This window comes from Enoplosus armatus, chromosome 11, assembly GCF_043641665.1.
Source record: "Enoplosus armatus isolate fEnoArm2 chromosome 11, fEnoArm2.hap1, whole genome shotgun sequence".
Lineage (NCBI taxonomy): Eukaryota > Metazoa > Chordata > Actinopteri > Centrarchiformes > Enoplosidae > Enoplosus > Enoplosus armatus.
Window position 1 is genome coordinate 9,474,761 of NC_092190.1, and position 17,916 is coordinate 9,492,676.

General features: G+C 40.6%; 2 protein-coding genes across 3 annotated transcripts; one reads left to right on the plus strand and one right to left on the minus strand.

The window, feature by feature from the left end:
• Positions 1-1,951: 1,951 nt before the first annotated feature.
• c11h2orf49 (chromosome 11 C2orf49 homolog) lies at positions 1,952-4,978 on the plus strand. The gene is made up of 4 exons (XM_070915304.1): positions 1,952-2,062; positions 2,270-2,433; positions 3,996-4,248; positions 4,665-4,978. Exons 1-4 carry the CDS (start codon positions 1,952-1,954, stop codon positions 4,719-4,721), a joined length of 585 nt encoding a protein of 194 aa, XP_070771405.1. The 3' UTR covers positions 4,722-4,978.
• Positions 4,979-6,180: 1,202 nt separating this feature from the next.
• fhl2a (four and a half LIM domains 2a) lies at positions 6,181-8,729 on the minus strand. 2 transcript variants are annotated; one of them, XM_070914173.1, is made up of 5 exons: positions 8,574-8,729; positions 8,296-8,470; positions 7,241-7,410; positions 6,916-7,102; positions 6,181-6,813 (listed from the first exon to the last, which is right to left on the minus strand). In XM_070914173.1, the coding sequence occupies exons 1-5, from the start codon at positions 8,727-8,729 to the stop codon at positions 6,662-6,664; spliced, it is 840 nt and encodes a 279-aa protein (XP_070770274.1). In that variant the 3' UTR covers positions 6,181-6,661. The 2 variants fall into 2 exon arrangements, with proteins under 2 accessions (XP_070770274.1, XP_070770273.1); XM_070914172.1 differs by having other exon boundaries at positions 7,241-7,415; positions 8,295-8,470.
• Between the last annotated feature and the right edge of the window lie 9,187 nt (positions 8,730-17,916).

Here is a 17,916-nt window from a genome sequence, read left to right on the forward strand (position 1 = left end):
AACCAAAGCATGGTCTCTCCATCTAAATTTAAATCACATGGTTGCTTGTACATCACATTACTGTCCTAACTTAATCACTTCACTTAGAGCTAGATCTAACATGTAATTTAACTGCAAAGACGTCAGGAGAAGAGACATTTGTCCAACAGTTGTCTACCAAAGGCTGCAATAGTTCCCCACAACAGGCTCAACCAGTCTCCGCTCTGGGACATGGTTTGGGTTTGACAAAAGCTTTCATATGAATTTGGAAACTCTGTGTTGATCTAACATCACTTAGTTGAGTTACATTGATTTGCAGTTGTGAAACACATTATTCCAGCACTATAAAGACCAATTAGGCCTGTTGATTACAATAGTTTCGTTCTCAGTTCCTTCCAATGAAAAGGATGTAAATGGAAGTTGTTTTGCAGCCAGCTCGTGCAGAAGAGGGGACCTCTATGCTGTCTATAAGCCATGGTCAGTTTAATACAATACCTCCATGTTTTTAGCCCCTGGTTGTCTGAAGAAAGTTAAATCCTAATCACCGGACTGGAGGTCCGATTGAAGACATTTTGCCATTCATCTAAAAGGCTTCTTCAGTTCTGGCTGCTGAGAGTCAAGGACCTAAGGGCAGAGGGTGCTGTATGCTGTACAGATTGTAAAGCCCTCTGAGGCAAATTGTGATTTGAAATATTGGGCTCTGTCAATAAAACTGACTTGACTATCTCCATGAGGTGGCAACGCCCAGCAGCAGGACCAATACTTAAATCAGCACGTGATTGAAAACAGGGTCTTGTTTCCAACCATTAACAGGATTGAGCCTTTACAAACTGAAGGGCCACTAAAATCATTCAGTACAGTTGGCTATTATGACATGTCTGATATAATTTCAAACTGCTGAAGCATGACTCCAATGAAGAGAGAACTATCACAAAAAGTTTTCTGTGTTTAACAACTGGAAAACACCAACCTGGCATAATGTTACAGGATAATTCTGCTTGGGCTTATTTTCACAGTTATGGCCATCATTTTTTCTCTGTAACAAATAACTGTAGTCACCAAGCAAATTGCTAGACATTTATCAAAGTAAATGCAGAACAGGTTACATTTACTTTTTACTTTATGTTAATAGCACAATCCCAACATGTTCTTTAAAGCACATATAAGCAGTTAAATTAAACAGAAGTGGGGTACTTTTTGCACTGGGGATATTGTAAAAGCTATACTTTATGTTTTTATTAAGTGTGAAAAATCTTGAATGTTATTTTAGGCATAATGGGTCAGTGAGTATTTCCATTTTATGCTACTTTATCCACTCCACTACAATTCAGAGGCAGATGATGTTCTTTTAACTCCACTACATGTATCTGACAGTTGTAGTCACTAGTTACTTTGAAGATCAAGGGTTTATAAAATAATTATAAAATAAAAATAAAATGATTATCGATTAAACTACCCAACAGTATAAAAAGTAGTTAAAATTAGCTTAATTTTGACCAGATACAACATAAAATGCTACATAATAACAATCTAATGATATGTTGTCACACTGGCAGGGGTCATTCTGCTGCCTAATGAGTACTTTTACTTTAATACTTTAAAGACATTTTGTTGCTAGTACTTCTGTACTGTCCTAAGTTAAATTTTAAATGCAAGATTTGTATTTGTAATGGAGTACTTTTATACTGAGGTATAGCTAATTTTACTTAATAAGTAAAATATCAGAATACTTCCTCCACCACATACTTTAATTGGTGAATCTGCAGTAATAGTTACTGAAGTAATTTGAGTATTTCTACTGTCTATGTCTTCGTCTTTCGTACGTTTGCACTTTAATTCCTGCTAAAAATGAATGAATGGCTAATTTTCAAATGGGCACAGAAACGTCCAAGCATCATTAGCGGATGTCTCAGAGACAAGACTCCGGTAGTGTCGTGACGCGGTGCATGTCGGGAATACATGAGCATCAAATATGGCGACTTCCACGGGACAAGATGGAAAGGCTGATTGTACCTCGGATGTGGATCTATTACTGCACCCTGAGCTGTTGTCACAGGAGTTTATGCAGATAATCTTAAGTGAGGTGAGTTGATGTTTGAGAGAAACGTAGAAAGTGTCATTTAATGTGAAGGTAAAGGAATGATACCATAATGTTAGCATGCCGGCTAACCGGCAGCATAACTGTCAGTTTATATTGGCTGTCTCATTAGCAGTTTTCTTAGCATTAGGCTTCGATTAATGTTTGTCATATCGCGCAATGTGAGTTAACAGGTCTTTCTGTCTGAACCAGAAAAATGTCAGTACCAGAAACTGTGAGAGTCGGGACCGGCTCACAGAGCTTTACCTCCGGCATGTCATCCCGCTACCGCAGAGGACTTTACCCAACAGCCGCTGGGGCAAGAGGATGGAGAAGACCCGGGGGAGGCAGACATCGGCTGCTCACCAGTCAGACAGGTAACGCTAACTACACTGGAAGTTTTCAACATGGACATTAGTGTATTTTGATGGGCGGTTAGCTAGCCCCATTCATACCTCAGCACTCCGTGCGTTACACTGTGATTTGGTCACCAGTGGTGGAAAGTAACTAAGTACATTTACTCAAGTACAATTTTGAAGTACTTTATTTTAGTATATCCAAGTTAATGGAAAGTTAAGCTACTTTATACTTCTGCTCCACTGCATTTCAGAGGAAACTATTATGCTTTTTACTTCACTACATTTACAGTTGGAGTGGCATTAAACAACGTTCCCCCTAGCGTTTCCAAGTGGTATTACTGTTGGCGCCGCTGTCGCAAAGACAACCGAAGAGCTTCCCGTTTTCCTCAGAGCCTAGCAACTACCAGCAACACAGGAAACACAACATTTGTTCCCAAATTTAATGTGAAGAAACAATCAACACCAAATAATAAATAGGAAAGATGCATGTTCACTGAATAGGTTAAGTGAAACTGTCATCATTTTATGTTGAGTAGTAACATTGCTTGAGTATTGCTTCGCGCAAACAAGTAGCTAGCTAAATAACGTGATAGCAGCCTGGCTAACGTCCAAAGCAAGAAACAACTCCCAACTATAAATCCCGACCTCAGTGCTATGATAAAGGCAGAGTAAAACATCCGGTAGTAGTAATAAGTAGGCAGGTTTTGTTACTTACCGATCTAGTGGAAAGAATGACAACTGAATGTCGGTTTGTAACCCTCTCAAGTCCCGGAGCTTTTCTCCGCCCGTCTCGGTTATCACCACTCTCCCTCTTTGCCTTCTTTGCCTCATCCGCCAACGGGTCTGGGTGTTTTTTTGCCGGGTAGAGTTTCCACAGTCCGCAATTTCCACTATATGGGGGTTGCTGCCATAGCTATCAGGGAAAATATAAGCGATATCCCGTTTTTAAGAACTTTATTGAAACAATTATAAAACAAGTTTACAACAGCTTATGTAAAATCCATGTATGTATAAAGAGAACGGCAAAAGGATCTTCTTTCTCTTTTGGTTGCAATGGTTGACGCACCATTATGCCGTAAATCGAGCCTTCGTTTGCCTGGGAGATCGTACCCGGTGGTTACCGTAGATTCGTGAAACTCTCGCGATATTTGTACAAACAGAAACAAGTCAACATTGACTTATTATTTTAACCCAAACCATGATTTCTTCCTAAACCTAACCAAGTAGTTTTGTTGCCTAAATCTAACCAATCTGCGTGCAAGAGTTTCTTATATTTACTTATGTAATATCCCCCCGGGGATCAATAAAGTATTTCTTATTCTGATGATTTCTGATTCTGATATTTAGGGTTACCATCTAGACAGTGGCAGACAGAGTTGCACAGTGAAAACAAGGCTTACAGGGAACCAATATAAACACAGATGTCATTATTCTATAGCCATTACATTGTGCAATCAACATTTAGGCAGGCATTCAGACTGTGCGCCTGCTCAAAATCATAGAGCCCTTAATATCAAGGTAAGTCTTATCAATTTGAGTGTAAACTATTGATTGTTGTTGTCATTGTTGCTTTTTTCCAGTTCCGGTAACAACCACAACAGGAAAAGGCCCCTGATTGTGTTTGATGGCAGTTCCTCTCACTCTGGGCCATTAAAAGTAAAGAAACCAGAGGGGACCACTGTGTCATCGGGAATCACTGACAGGTTAAAACCTCCTCCTGCTGCAAACCTGTCCAACCCCATCCGCAGGCTGTCCGGATACACATCCTCCTCTTCCTCATCCATTCATCACAGCACTGACACAGCAAACCTCAAACAACAAGCAAACAGCTCGGTAGGAACTTTATGTCCTGTCACCTCAGTTACGCATTACACGCACATTTACTGTGTGATTCAAGGAAACAAGCAGAATTATCAGTATTGTGTGTAGAAATCATATAAGGTAAATGGTGATTGTGAGATATGCAATATAATGAAAAGACGACTACAATCACTGCGTAAATGAAGATGAACAGCGGGAAAAAAAAGAGCTGGAATTGGTCACACTGTAATGATTTACTGTATTTTAACTTCTTCTTTCAGTCTGTGCAAAACAGAAAACTCACAATGGCAAATTATTATGAATCCATAAATTGAATAAATCATTGATATTGGTATACCAACGGATCAGTAACACATTGCAGTACATTATATGTTGCATTGATTTTTTTGTCCAACGTGTTGATATGTCATCTTGTTTCATCTCTTCAGGGTGCAATTAAGTCTCCAGAGGAGAAGAAAAAGATCCAGCATGTGACATGGCCCTGACCTCTGACCCCAGTTCACACACACCTGATGGGAGCTCCTCCCACCAGATGTTGTCGCCCACTACCTGTGCTCTCCCCATCACAGTTATGCCACTGATTGCATCAAAGGGATGTAAACCCTTTTTTACCTGTGTGTCAAGGCCCCGTCACAGCTCTCGTTCAGTTCTGAGAGACGACAGGATGAGGTGTTGGTCCAAAGATCTTGCAGTCTTCCTTGTTGCTCTCCACATCCTCAAGTGCCCTTACCGTCATCAACTGTCCTCAAGTCCCACACATGGAGACCTTTTAAGAGGACAAAACAAGCAGCACGACTTTTGTTTTCTGAAATGCCATTTATGAAAATTATGGTTGTTGATATTCTGTTTCTGTGCAGTTGGTTTTGGTAAGAGAGCCTCCAGTACTGGTTTGCAAGGGTGAAAGGGTGAGTTTCTTGAGTTTCTTCCATGACTTGAATGGACAGATTGATTTTGAAATAAATGCTATAGACTCTCATAGTGTGTGATTGTGACTGTCTGTCTGACTGAAATGATGGGCATATTTAAGAGGCATTGTGAACACATGAGGCAGTGCTAAAAGATATTCAGTTTTTCTCATGTAGCTTTTTTTTAAAAACAAAATACAGATTATGCTTTATACATAGCATTATAGAAGGTGTGTGTGTGTGTTTACATGAAATTTTGAATCAGTAGTAGGTGTCATTTTTGTTCCCAGTGAACTCGATTCCTCTGACGTTTGGCTTTATTCAAACCTCAGTGCTGTTTCACAAGTTGTTCAGGGTTTTTAGATATTTGTGTAGTGTTGTATTGTACCTGTTGCACATAACATGGAGATGAAATGAGTTTCTTATACAGCTGGATCATAATCCACTACTAAATAGCCATTTGGGCACAGAGGAAGCGGATAACTTGCATTCACGCGTTTGAATATCACCTTTTAATAATTCAGACAAAAGAGGAATGTGGACTAAACCAAGAATATTGTCTTTTTGAAGTATATTTATTTGGAATTGTGGATAAATTGACTTTGCACTTACTGTGTTTGAAATGGATGTAGACAGAGTGCATCAAAAACACACAGGAACAAGATTCACTAAGAATTTTGAATCCATTGTCAAATCCAGTGTCATGTTTGTACCAATTGTTTTTTGAATAAATTGTCTCAATACAATGAATTGCTTTTTGTTGATTTTAATTACAGTTGAAAAGTTAGCAGCTTGCTGATGTAACACTTAATGTCCTTAAACTAACGTGGTAAAAAATGATAAAGGAAATCTACATTTCTATTAAGAGGTCTTAGACTCACCAATCTGCAGTAACTTTCATATTAAATCTGTGTGCATTTTCTGCTCAAAAGTTGCCAATAGAACAATTTAGACCCCTTTGGTTTTATTTGTGTGAACAATCCTGAAATTCATGTAATTTCATGCACAGCTACAGTTAGCAATTATAAGAGTAAAGACACCATTTTGATAATATTTAATTGGTGATAGCAGAACTCATTCACAAAACCTCTACTAATTACAGCATCAAGCTAGTCCATGCACAAAGCAGTAATTGTTATTACACTTCAAAGTGGATAGTCTACATAAATATTGTAGACTTATTTCAAAATGCTTCATACAGTGTCTTATCTGCAAACATGTTCATAAGCAAAGGTCTTTACATTCATGCCAACAGTTATTTATTTATTTATTTTATTAGTAATGACTTTTTTTTCAAAGAGTGAACATTTAACTTAAATAAACCTTCTACATTCAAATAACACTGTTAGTAGTTTGCATTTCATGGCAGAAAACAATGTACATTCATAGTAATGCAATGTAGTAAAGATGCTATGGATCCTATGCTCTGTGTTCTGATAGTATTCATTGTATCTCTAATGTCATTCCTCTGTCATAACAAGGTCATCCAATCAGACGCATCCGTCATCCCTCAGACCGAATTAGATGTCCTTGCCGCACTCTGGGCACAGGATATCATCGCGTTCAGTGAGGAAGCCACGGCCGACCAGGGACACGGAGCACTTCTTACAGTTGAAGCAGTCGTTGTGCCACTGGCGCTCCTCAAAGGAAATGTACTTGCTGCCTCCGAGGCCTGAAAGTAAAGAACAAGTCCACGTTAAAACAACTGAGAAACATTTTCTAAACAATCCTTTTCAGAACCAGGGAGACCATTAAATTGATCAATTGTGATTACCGCTAATGGGGGTGGTGCAGGAGGCACACTTCTTCGCATAAAGGTTGCAGAAGCAGTTGAGACAATAAGCAAAGTCATCTCTAGAGGTAAACCTCTGGCCAGACAGCTGCTGCTTGCAGCTAGTGCACAGGAAGCAGTCCTTGTGCCAGGGCTGGTCATGGTAGGTCACCCCGCCGGTGGTGATGGGCTGATGAGAGGGAACAAGAGAGACATGTACAGGTGTATCATAGTTCCTTACTCAATTATTCCAAGGAGAATAATTGAGTACTACTTTGAAAATCAGCTACGCTTGAGAGCTTATGATGTGTACAATTGGGTGTCCTACCTTCTTGCAGTGCACACACTGCATGGCAAACTGCTTCTCATAGCAGGGCACACAGAAGTTATGGGCATCCTTAGGGATAAAGCTCTTGGTGCCAATGGGCTGTTGGCATCTCTGGCAGGTGAAACAGGTCTCGTGCCAGCTGTTCCCCTTGTGCTCCATCTTCCTGGAGCCTTCAGAGAAACACATAAAGTAAAGGAATGGCACACTTTGAGCAATCAGTCCAATTTATGGAAAAACTTAAACTACTACGTTGTTCCGAAATTGATAGGTAAGAGGAAGGGGCTTTGTTATCAACCCCCTAAAAACAGTTAAAATGTCTTTTAAGGATGAAGGCTTTATGGACAGACGGGAGACTGTGTATTTACATGGCGCTCCGACAGACACATGTCCTGACTGACTGACTTGACATCTAACCTAACATAATTACGCTGATTCATGGGTTTCTATAATGTTGTAGACACATTTGGCAGCATGATTTAACTATGTGTAAACCCTTCACAGATGCACTATTCTGACACTTTGTGTGGATCTACTTAGACTTTAGCTGATTCAATTCAATTCAATTCAATTCAAAGGGGCTTTATTGGCACAGGAAACAGACTTCTACGAGAAGTCATTAAACTCTTTGAAATCGGAAATTACACAGTTGAACTGTGTTAAAGTAAATGTTCTTTATATGATTGGATGTTTTACACTGTATGAGGAAGATTCTGTCTTTTATCTTTGATTCTATCTCAATTACATTACTTCACATACAAAAGCACACTTGCTGCAGGCTGGTTAGTGGACTAACACTGAACTACACAAAATGTTGCAGTTTGAAACTCATTGTAGTATTTGTTTTATTTCAACTCACAGTTATTGCAATGTTTTGACATTTTTACCTATGGTTGTATTAACATATGTGATATTAACAGTCTCGCTTGGGGTTTTCACTCACAAGGACCAACAATTCAATTGAGTGACAAGAGAGTCGTTTTTTTCATACCAGAAATTTGATTTTGCTATCTGTTGTGTTGGTAAATACGTTGCTCTCTTTGTGGCTTTCGTCCTACCTGGCATGATGGTTTTCTTGCACTCATGGCACTTGGAGGAATACTCATTGGAGTAGCACTCAGTGCAGAGGAGCTGCTCATCCTTGGTGGAGAAGGGCTTGTCCACCAGCGAGCGCTTGCACTGGAAGCACATGAAACAGTCCTCATGCCAGTGACGGTCCTTGTATGACAAATCCTAGAAGAACAGACGGACAGTTAGCGCTCGGCCATGATACTTGTGTTCAAGACAGAGCATGTTGGGGCTCATATGTACGACATATTTTGTGACATGTCTTTACCCTGGTGTTGCAGCCAATGGGCTTCTTGCACTCCTCACAGGTGTTGGAGTACAGGCTCTCATAACACTTCACACAGTAGGGATTCTCCTCTCTCAGAACATACTTCTTCCCAAACAGGGACTCCTTGCAGTAGTGGCAGTCGTAGCGCTCGGTCATTTTGACCCAGGGTCACTCACCTGAGAGAGAGAGGGGGGAAGACAAAGAGACACAGGAAGTGAGAGGAGAGAAAGTATTCTGTCACAAGTATGTGACTTTATGCTCACAGCAGTTGGAAGCTGAGGTATACTACTGCATCTGTCATCTGCATCCTATCACCTAAATAACATAGCTTTGTAGACAGTTTTGTCTTTTTGCTACTTGGTTCAAACACACCTTTGCAGCGACACTGACAGAGCAGCTTCTCAGAGGTCATAAACTCCACGCGGTGAACATTTTCTGGGACACATTCAGTATCAAGATCCTTCACATTACAGGGTTTTTCCGTGTTGCATTTCTCCCCTTTCATCTCTCTCTCCCATCTCTCAGCAGTCCTTCATTTTGTTCTCTGTGACAGACGGGGAGGATATAAATAACTCCTATCAGTCCTGCTTAGAGACAGTCAACTTTTGCCCTGTTGCATACCAACGCTCACCACGCCACTGTACACTGACTCATCCATCACCTCACGTCCAGCTGTCAGCACTGGATCACAGTATCCCTTGTCATCCTGCGTGTGTGTACGTGAGTGAGTGTGTGTGTCTGTGTTTAAGTGGGTTTGAATGGCACTCGTAATAATGGCTACTCACAATCTGCAGCTGTTTGTGGTCCGCCTGTTAAGCCCTCTGGTTATCCCACCTGTGCCTAAATACTCTTACTCTCTGCTGAGGATAGTGTAGGCGATATATGTGAGTGTGTGTATATGTGCGTCTTTGTGAGTGATATTAAGAAAATATTAGAAAAACAGAGGGAGTAAAGGTGTAGTTGTCCAGTGTCCTGGTACATACGGCGTTTACAGGCTTTTTGTTTGTCGCTCACACACATACTCGACCATTCACGTGACTACATGTCCATTGATTCCACAGCGAAGCTTTGACCTTATAAGGAGGTTAGAAAAAAAGCTGGAAAACTCTTAAATTAAATTCCCCTTATACATTCCCTCTTGACCACTGTTTCATTCTTTTCCGCTTTTCTTAATTTCTTACGTTTCTGTTTTTAATTGAGCTGCTCTCCTCTGTTGTTTTTCCCTTTATCCTGCTGTTTTGACGTGCTTGGACTGCCAGAACTTCTTTCCCTTGATCTATTTCTGATCACTGCATATTCCCACCTCAGAGGTCTCACATGAGATCTGTCAGTGATTTGTGATGTTCCCGACATTCAAGAGGTTAGTATCTTTTATCTGGCTGAAGGTGAGATGTTTAATCTGCCTGTCCCTTCTGCTCTGGGTTATTCTCAACCCCTCCCACATTCCCTTATTGTCTGTAGCTCCCACCATGACTCACCTAGCTTATATAAGGGTTTATCTGACTCCTAAAAATAAAAAAAGGATAATCTCAACTGCCACAAATAAAACCTTCGGCTATTCAGACATGTCATGCAGCTGTTTCCCGGCTTCTGGGGTCTCTTTGATGTTTCCCATCTGGGAGTCTCTCAGTGCAAATCGTTTGATGCCAAACTGAGCTACGGGCAGTTGTTTGACCACTGTGCAGCCTGGTCTATCCCTAGAAAGTTCCACTGTGTTACAGACAATCAACTCTCTCTAGACTCACTGTGCACGTCTAGAAAGAAAATTGGGTTGTTTTGTTTAAATTTACAGTTATTTTCCAGTGTTTGAAAGGGAGTTTAGTTTTTCCTACAATCTAAAGGTCTTTATTCATATATCCAGATGTTTTAAAGGTGCATAAGACTGTCTTTAAAATGTTATCCAACCATCTAAAGAAATCCAAACAATAAACCAGTTCTTTCTCTGACAGTGAGACCTCTAAACAGCTTGCTTACATAAATATTCTACTCTTCCAAAGCAACAGTTCTGGAGGAATTCCCGGTCAATTAAATAAGTACGAACAACAGCCACTAATAATAGCATTGTAAGTGGATAATGGAATGAAATGTTAAATCGAATTAAGCTCTAAATTGAAAATGTTCCTATTGAATCCTGAATTACAGTTCACACTCAAAGTAACTGCAATCAAGTTCAACCTGAACCCTTTCATCAACTGTAAAATTACAAGCTACTGTATATATACAGTACGTATTCCTCTAGAGGTCTTTTCAGGAACCTCTCAGGTCCCTTAGTTATTATATTGTATTAGCAGGTACATTTTTGTGCACTTTGAAAATGTGACTACACGATTTTATACTGAATTGCATCACATCAAAATGCTATGAAATGCGTCAAATTCTGTAAAGCCACAAAAAAGCAGAAGAACAGACCAGTTTGCCGAAATGGAAGACACTACTGTGTAATAGCAAGAAAGAAACTGACACCTTCATCAACACAGTCTTTCTGAAGGGAAGTGTGAGCTTGATGAGAAGGGAAAGAAAAAAAGGGTGGAAATGAGCTCAGGGGTCAACAGGGGTTGTGCATTTTTTTGGGACAAAAATAGATGATAAAAGGATTTAATAAAAGAGGACGTCCGGCTGTCTCTGAGACAGACAGGAGGACAGAAGGTGGGGAGATAGAATAGGTGGTTAAATAGTGAAGGTGCTGTACAGGTTGAAAGAGGGAGAACATGAGCAGGTGGGTGGGGAGGCAGATAGGTGGATGCCAGAGCACAGTGAGCAGCTGGAGAATGGAAGACGCGGTGGATGAAGACCAGTGAAAGGATGAATGGGTGGAAAGATGGGCGAGTGAATGGATGGATAGTGGAGCAGTTGAACAGAGCTGGGTCTTACCTTCCTGTCTGAGGAGTGTGTGCCTGTGCGGAGTCTAGGGCAGACTGAGAGAGGAGGATCTGGGTGAGCTGTAGTTACTCCTGATTGCATTACTCCACCCATCAGGGGCTAATTGAAAATGGGGGAGGGGCAACTGGAGGAGGGGGGTAGCAAGAGGGCAGCCAATCTTTTTTGAGATGATCTATAAATACAGCGGCGCTTCACAGAGATAACCCCAAGGCCCCCTTTCACTTGCTCATTCAGCCGAGACCACCGTGTGGCCTTTTAAGGTCACTCAGTTGTTCACTCTCTCACACACTCACTTAAATCTTACTTCATATTTGTAATATTTTTGTTTTTTTCCACAGCAGCTTTATCATATCCTGCTTCCTGGAGAGGAGAAATGATTCTTCTCAACTGTTGTTTTCTTTACATCAGAGATATCTGTGGTCATCATTATCATAATCATGATCATTATCATAATATTGCACACACACACACGCACACTGTTACATAATGCCACAATATTCCTATGGCCTTTGATACATGATGGAAAGGATGCTAAGCGTCAAATGGGAAAGACTGTTGTCCTGTGAGATTTGTCCCTACTCATATGTCTCATCTGTCTCTACCTCCCTATATTTCTCCTCACAGGGGAATATGCATTTAATCCCCAACCTCCTACGTGTTGGGTACAGTGTCCAGGCCTGGTAATGACAGACACCCACATGGTTTCTAAGAAAATAGTGGCACTATTTTCTGCAACCCCACACTCTCTTGTTCACGCTGCTACATGCCCTCCATCAGCCTGTGCTCTTCCCAACTCTTTCTTTCCTTATCCCAAGTCTCTCTCTTTCTCCCTCTCTCTGTCTGTCAATTCCATTCAATTCAATTCAAATTCAAAGAGGCTTTATTGGCATGGGTAAAAGATGTTTACAAAGCAAGTGTGTGTGTGCCAAAGCAAGCGTCTCGCTCTCTCTCTCTGAAGCCGGTTTTCCTGACCCGGTGGTCCCTGGACACTCTCCAGTGAGAAAATGCGTCACTAGATTCAAGTGCTCTATTTTTAGACTGCTATAAACAGGTTGGTGCTCCACAAAGCGTTTTATCAGTTTGTGTGTGTGCTGTGTCTATGTGTATGCATGTATTTATGTTTATATGTGTTGTATTGTGTGTAAAAAGAGTTCTTTTTCGCCACGCTAGCAGCATGGCGACCGGTTGATCCACCACTTTGGACCAGACTGAAATATTTCATTAGAGTCCTATTGGTGATCCCCTGACTGGTTCACATTTGTGGTTTTGAGTGAAATATCTCTACAATTATTGAATGGATTAACATATCATTTTTTTTATCTAGCGCCAACATCAGGTCAAAATTTTGATTTGTCCAATACTTATGTTTATGACTAAATACCTGCAAAACTAACAATATTCCCATCAGCCTCAGCTTCACTCTTTGGTAAGTGCTAATACGCACCTGTTAGCATGATAACACGCTAAAGTAAGATGGTATACCTGCTAAATGTCATCAGCATGTTAACATTGCCACTGTGAACATGTTAGTATGTTGCATTTAGCACAAAGCACTATTGTATTGAAGTACAGCCTCACAGAGCTGCTAGCATGGCTGTAAACACTTAGTGTTGTTTAATAAGCCTTGGGTATAAATAAATAACAGTAGTTTAAAAGTTTTTTTTATATTAAAATGATGTTTTTTACTGCTCTTGTATGCCAGGTGCTCCAAATGCCAACTTAAAATTAAAATATCATCACTGGGAACATTTTAATATTTCTGTTTGAATGTAGATAATAGCTTAGCAAAGCTGTTATGGATGTCACTCTAAACGGGCAGCAGGGACAAACAGGAATCTGGGTCATTTGGACTAGTGGGCGAAATTGAAGTCAGATGACATTTTGTCAGAAAGAAGACAGAAGAAGATGCTGTGCTTGTTCTGAGGATGAGACTGAATAGATTTGATTTGATTACTCCACTTAACAGACATGTGGCATCTTTTCATTATAGCAGCCAATGTGCTTTCATTAAAAAACCAAAGGGATTTCCCCTTCAGCACAGATACAAACCACATATGTTCACCGTGTTACTCTCATATTGCCAACATTGAACACATTACAATAATGCTAAAGTATTTAACCCAGGCATGGGAGACAATCATTTCAATTCAGTTCACTTAACTGCAGACATGTGGTCTAATTAATACCTCAAGGGCCAAACTGAAACATTGCCCAGGACTGCCCTAGCATGCCCTAAGTCTTTGCCCCCCATCTTCTTGCCTGTCTTCAACTCCGCACACAGTTGTCCCTCCCCCACTCTGTGCTCTGGATCGGGGCCTCCAACTCAGCTGCTAAGGCCAGGGGATAAAGGTGCAGCTGTCTGGGCACAGCAAGGCTATCGTGATGCTAAAGCCTGGTGCTTACTCCTGCTGCAAATACAGCCATGTGGAAAGGTCAAGCCAGGCAGACCCCATCATCACTAGTGGGCCGTTAATCATTAATGCCACAGCAACCAATTGGACTGGAATTTCTCTGGGTCATCCAAGATCCAATATGATCCTCTGGAAGAACTTCACTGTGCTGCCTGTCATACAGACTGAAACAGATCCCGGCAACTGACTTTAAAGAACGTGCAGCGTCATAATGAAGGTCTCAAATGAGCAATTAGAGCTGATGAAGAGGGACAGAATCGTTTTGGGCTCCCACTGTGGGAATAGGGTATACTTGCAGCTTAACAAGTGTACAGCAGGAATTTGTTTAAGACTACCGTAGCCTTGATCTGATGTTGAAGACTCTCTAGATTAGATTACCAGCATAAAAGGAATAGTTCACATTTTATTAGCTTTCTTGCTGAGAGTTAGATGAGAAGATATTTACCACCCTCACAGCATATACTGTATGTCCGTTCAATATAAGGCTACAGCTAGCAGCTGGTTAGCTTAGGTTAGCACAAAGACTGGATACAGGGGGAAACAGCTAGCCTGGCTCTGTCCAACAGTAACAAAATCCATCCACCAGCACCTGTAAAGCTCACTAACTAGCACATTATATATTTCGTTTTAAACCGTAAAAACAAAACAAAAAAACAATGTGTAAAAATGAGAAGTTGCAGTTTTGGGTGGTTATGTGCAGGATTTTTGGGCGGGAGAGACTTCAAGAAGCTACTGCTCCCAGTCAAGAAATAGTCCCGAACGTAAGCACCTGTAAAACAGTATAACGTCAGTTTTACACTTATAAAACTATACTATAACATGTTAACTTGTGAGCTTTAGAGATGCTGGTAAGTGAATTTAATAAATAAAATAAAATAAAAGTCACCTCTTTATACCACAATATAGTGATTTATTTATTTACTATCTTACATTTTGGAATAATGTTATCTTCTGTTATTGCTAATGTACATCATATGCAGCTACAGTAAGGTCTATGACTTTATTGTTCTTGAGTAATCCTATTCTGCTATCAGGAGGACAGTCTTGTCACTAACAAACCGTATTAATTGAATAAGATACGAGGTAATACTGGCCTTTGTCCTGAGATTGGGGTGAGGGCCCTGGGAAAAGAGATGACTTCCCTCGTCCATTCGCCAGCTACAAACTTACAATCCTTCCATCCTAAACACAGGATTTTGTGTACGTTATTGTGTAGAATTAGAATTAGGTCCCAAACAGTAAAAGTAAAATTAAGCTAGAAATCATGCTTAGGCTACATCAAACATTTATCTTTAGACTGTCAAGGATTCAGAGCTATTTATGTATTTATCCCATACAGATGGACTGTATAGCCTGAGGTCCCATTATTCATTGTGATGTCAGACAGAGATGAGTGGAGTCACTTTTCATGGTATCTTACCACCGTGTGAGCAACAGTCTCCAACAGGATGATTTGAAACTTGAATCTGATTATTTTGTAATCATTTAGAGCAAAACAAATAATAAAGATGAAACTATAGAAAAGATGTTTGTTGTGTTTACTTGTCTGAAGATACTTTAGATGGGAAGAGATCAGGTGATTTGCTTTATGAGGCTCCTGCTCATTAATTCATACATCCATCCATCCCAGCATGCATCAGGACAGACAGGCAGGGAAAAATCTGGGACATCCCACCAGTCTATCACAAAACCAGGATAAACATAAATAAAAGTGATTACACTCTTACAATCGCCCAAAACTTTTGAAATGACTCATGAAGTTAAAATTTGTGAAACAACAGTATTTCTTTTTTTCCCCACACTAAAACACCTGTCACATTTCTCTGGTCAGTGTGGTTGCTTTGTCCCCTGACATTCGATTTATGACCATGATTAAAAGCCTCCTGTGCTCATTTTCACTCTTTCTTTGCTGGGTGCCACAGCAGTGGTGTGGGTCTATATATATGACACAGCAAATCTTCAGTCATTTAGCCTGGTGCTGTGTTCCCAGGCCGCTAAATCCCTGCAGAGATTGGTGGGATGTTTCGACCCTGGCAGTCACTTTATTTAGATGCTGAAGTTTGCCTCTTTGTTCCTTCTGCCTTTCACACATACAATCACACAAACAGTCAACCTGACTCCACAGCACACATAATTACTATCATCTGCTTTCCTCTGTAATCATCTGCATCTGTTACTGTGACATTTCTGTGATTAATATGGAGAAAATATTCTTATAAATTAATATTTTAATGTGGAAAAATAATTTCCCAACTTGGATCTGTTAACAACATTATCATGTTACTTCCTTCATTTAAGAAAAGTTCTGTTTCACACTCACCAATGAGGCAAGGCGAACATAAACTGGGTGGGAGTACATGGACATTTTGGGGATTTGTTCCTTTGCAAAAGGTTAACAACCTTCTTCTCCCCTTCTGATGATGCCTCAGTATAAAATCCAACTCTTCTATATTAGTTTAAGTGAGAAGTCCCAGCCTTAATAACTTGGTTGTTTCTTGCATGTTCCCGTTTACTAAGAGGGTGCTGCAGTCTCATCTGACCTCACTTATCTGGACGACCACTGGGCCCCTCTGTCTCTGGCTGCGTTTATCTTACTAATTCTGTCTGCTGCAAAACAAGGACAGCTGTCATGGTGGCAGCGAGAACCAAGCCCCGTGTCCTGGAATATAGATCCAAAAGATCTGCGGGCTGGTTGAGGATCGAGACTGGTGCTGTGGTGGCAGCTGGGGGCCAACTGTGCCCAACGGTCCCCACTTTGTAATGCAGCTAGGCTTTTAGTTATTTGGCTATTCTGACAGCAAAATACCTTGTTTTACTTTTAAAAAAGGAATCAGGTTTCCAAGTGTGTCCCACAAAGCAGCACTGGAGGTTGAAATTACAAATGAGTTTGCTGATTTGAATCATTTCGTTCAGTTCAAAGATTCATAATTGCTGACAATGTATTCACGCATTTTCTGTTTTCTAAGCTAAGTGATCACATCATAGTTCAAACACTCTTCAGTATGTGCATCATTAACGCCATGATGGGCCCTTTTCACATGTCACTGTAGGAAAAGCACAGGTGTAAAAAATAAAAGGAATGATGGCTGAATTCCATTTAGCTGCCTCAGTTTCAGGGTCCTGGTATAGACCTGTGGAAAACCACAGGTGTAATTAATAATATCAATTGGGCCGCACTCCATTTAGATATGGCCACTATGTCAAATTGGCTTCAAAGCTTGGCGACTCTGTCATGGCTTATTCATACATTCAAAAGGAACAGAGCCATCGTTATTAATGGTGTTTTTCCTGCTATGACAAGTAAAACTTTTTGCTGTGAAATAGGTCTATTGTGCATGCTGGCTCATTGTCACACTGTCATGTCTTAGTATCCTCTGAAATATTTTTTTCACACTGTAGGACGGTTTGGAGATGGCATGCATGATAACACAGCCACAACAAAAAAAACACATATAAGCATACATTTCATCACGTGATTCACATTTCACCGAGCCTGGAGGCCACAGAGTAGCAAACATAACACAGGAGCCGCTGGTTCATCACGTACATCATCACTCCCAATCAGGTGGACTTAAAGACGGGCGCCTTTCAGCCAGAATAAACATAGTTTCATCAGCGTGGTAACTGTAGCTCTGCTCAGCTGCAGGACTCTCAGCAGTCACTCAGTGGGGTGATCTGGTGAGAATATGAAGGGCGTGGATCTAAAATGGAAGACATCCTGGTTATAGCAGTGGCAGATGAAGTGTTGACAAGGGTTACTCAGCCTCGATTAATAAGTCGAGCTCTCCTTGGGCTTAAGAGAGGAGGGGCATGAAAGACAAACCATCCCAATAATTTTGCACTTTTACAGCAGATATGAATCCTCCGTACAGCCGTCACAGACCACCAGATGTCTGAAGGATCTTATGTTAAATTAAATTCAACCAGGAAATCTAATAATACCAACTGTGTATGTAGTGTAAACATACACCTCAGCTCTTTCCAATTATCCCTGTGTCAGCTGTGTTAAAACATGTAAACGTTAAACTTCAACAAATAAGCATATGCTTGTA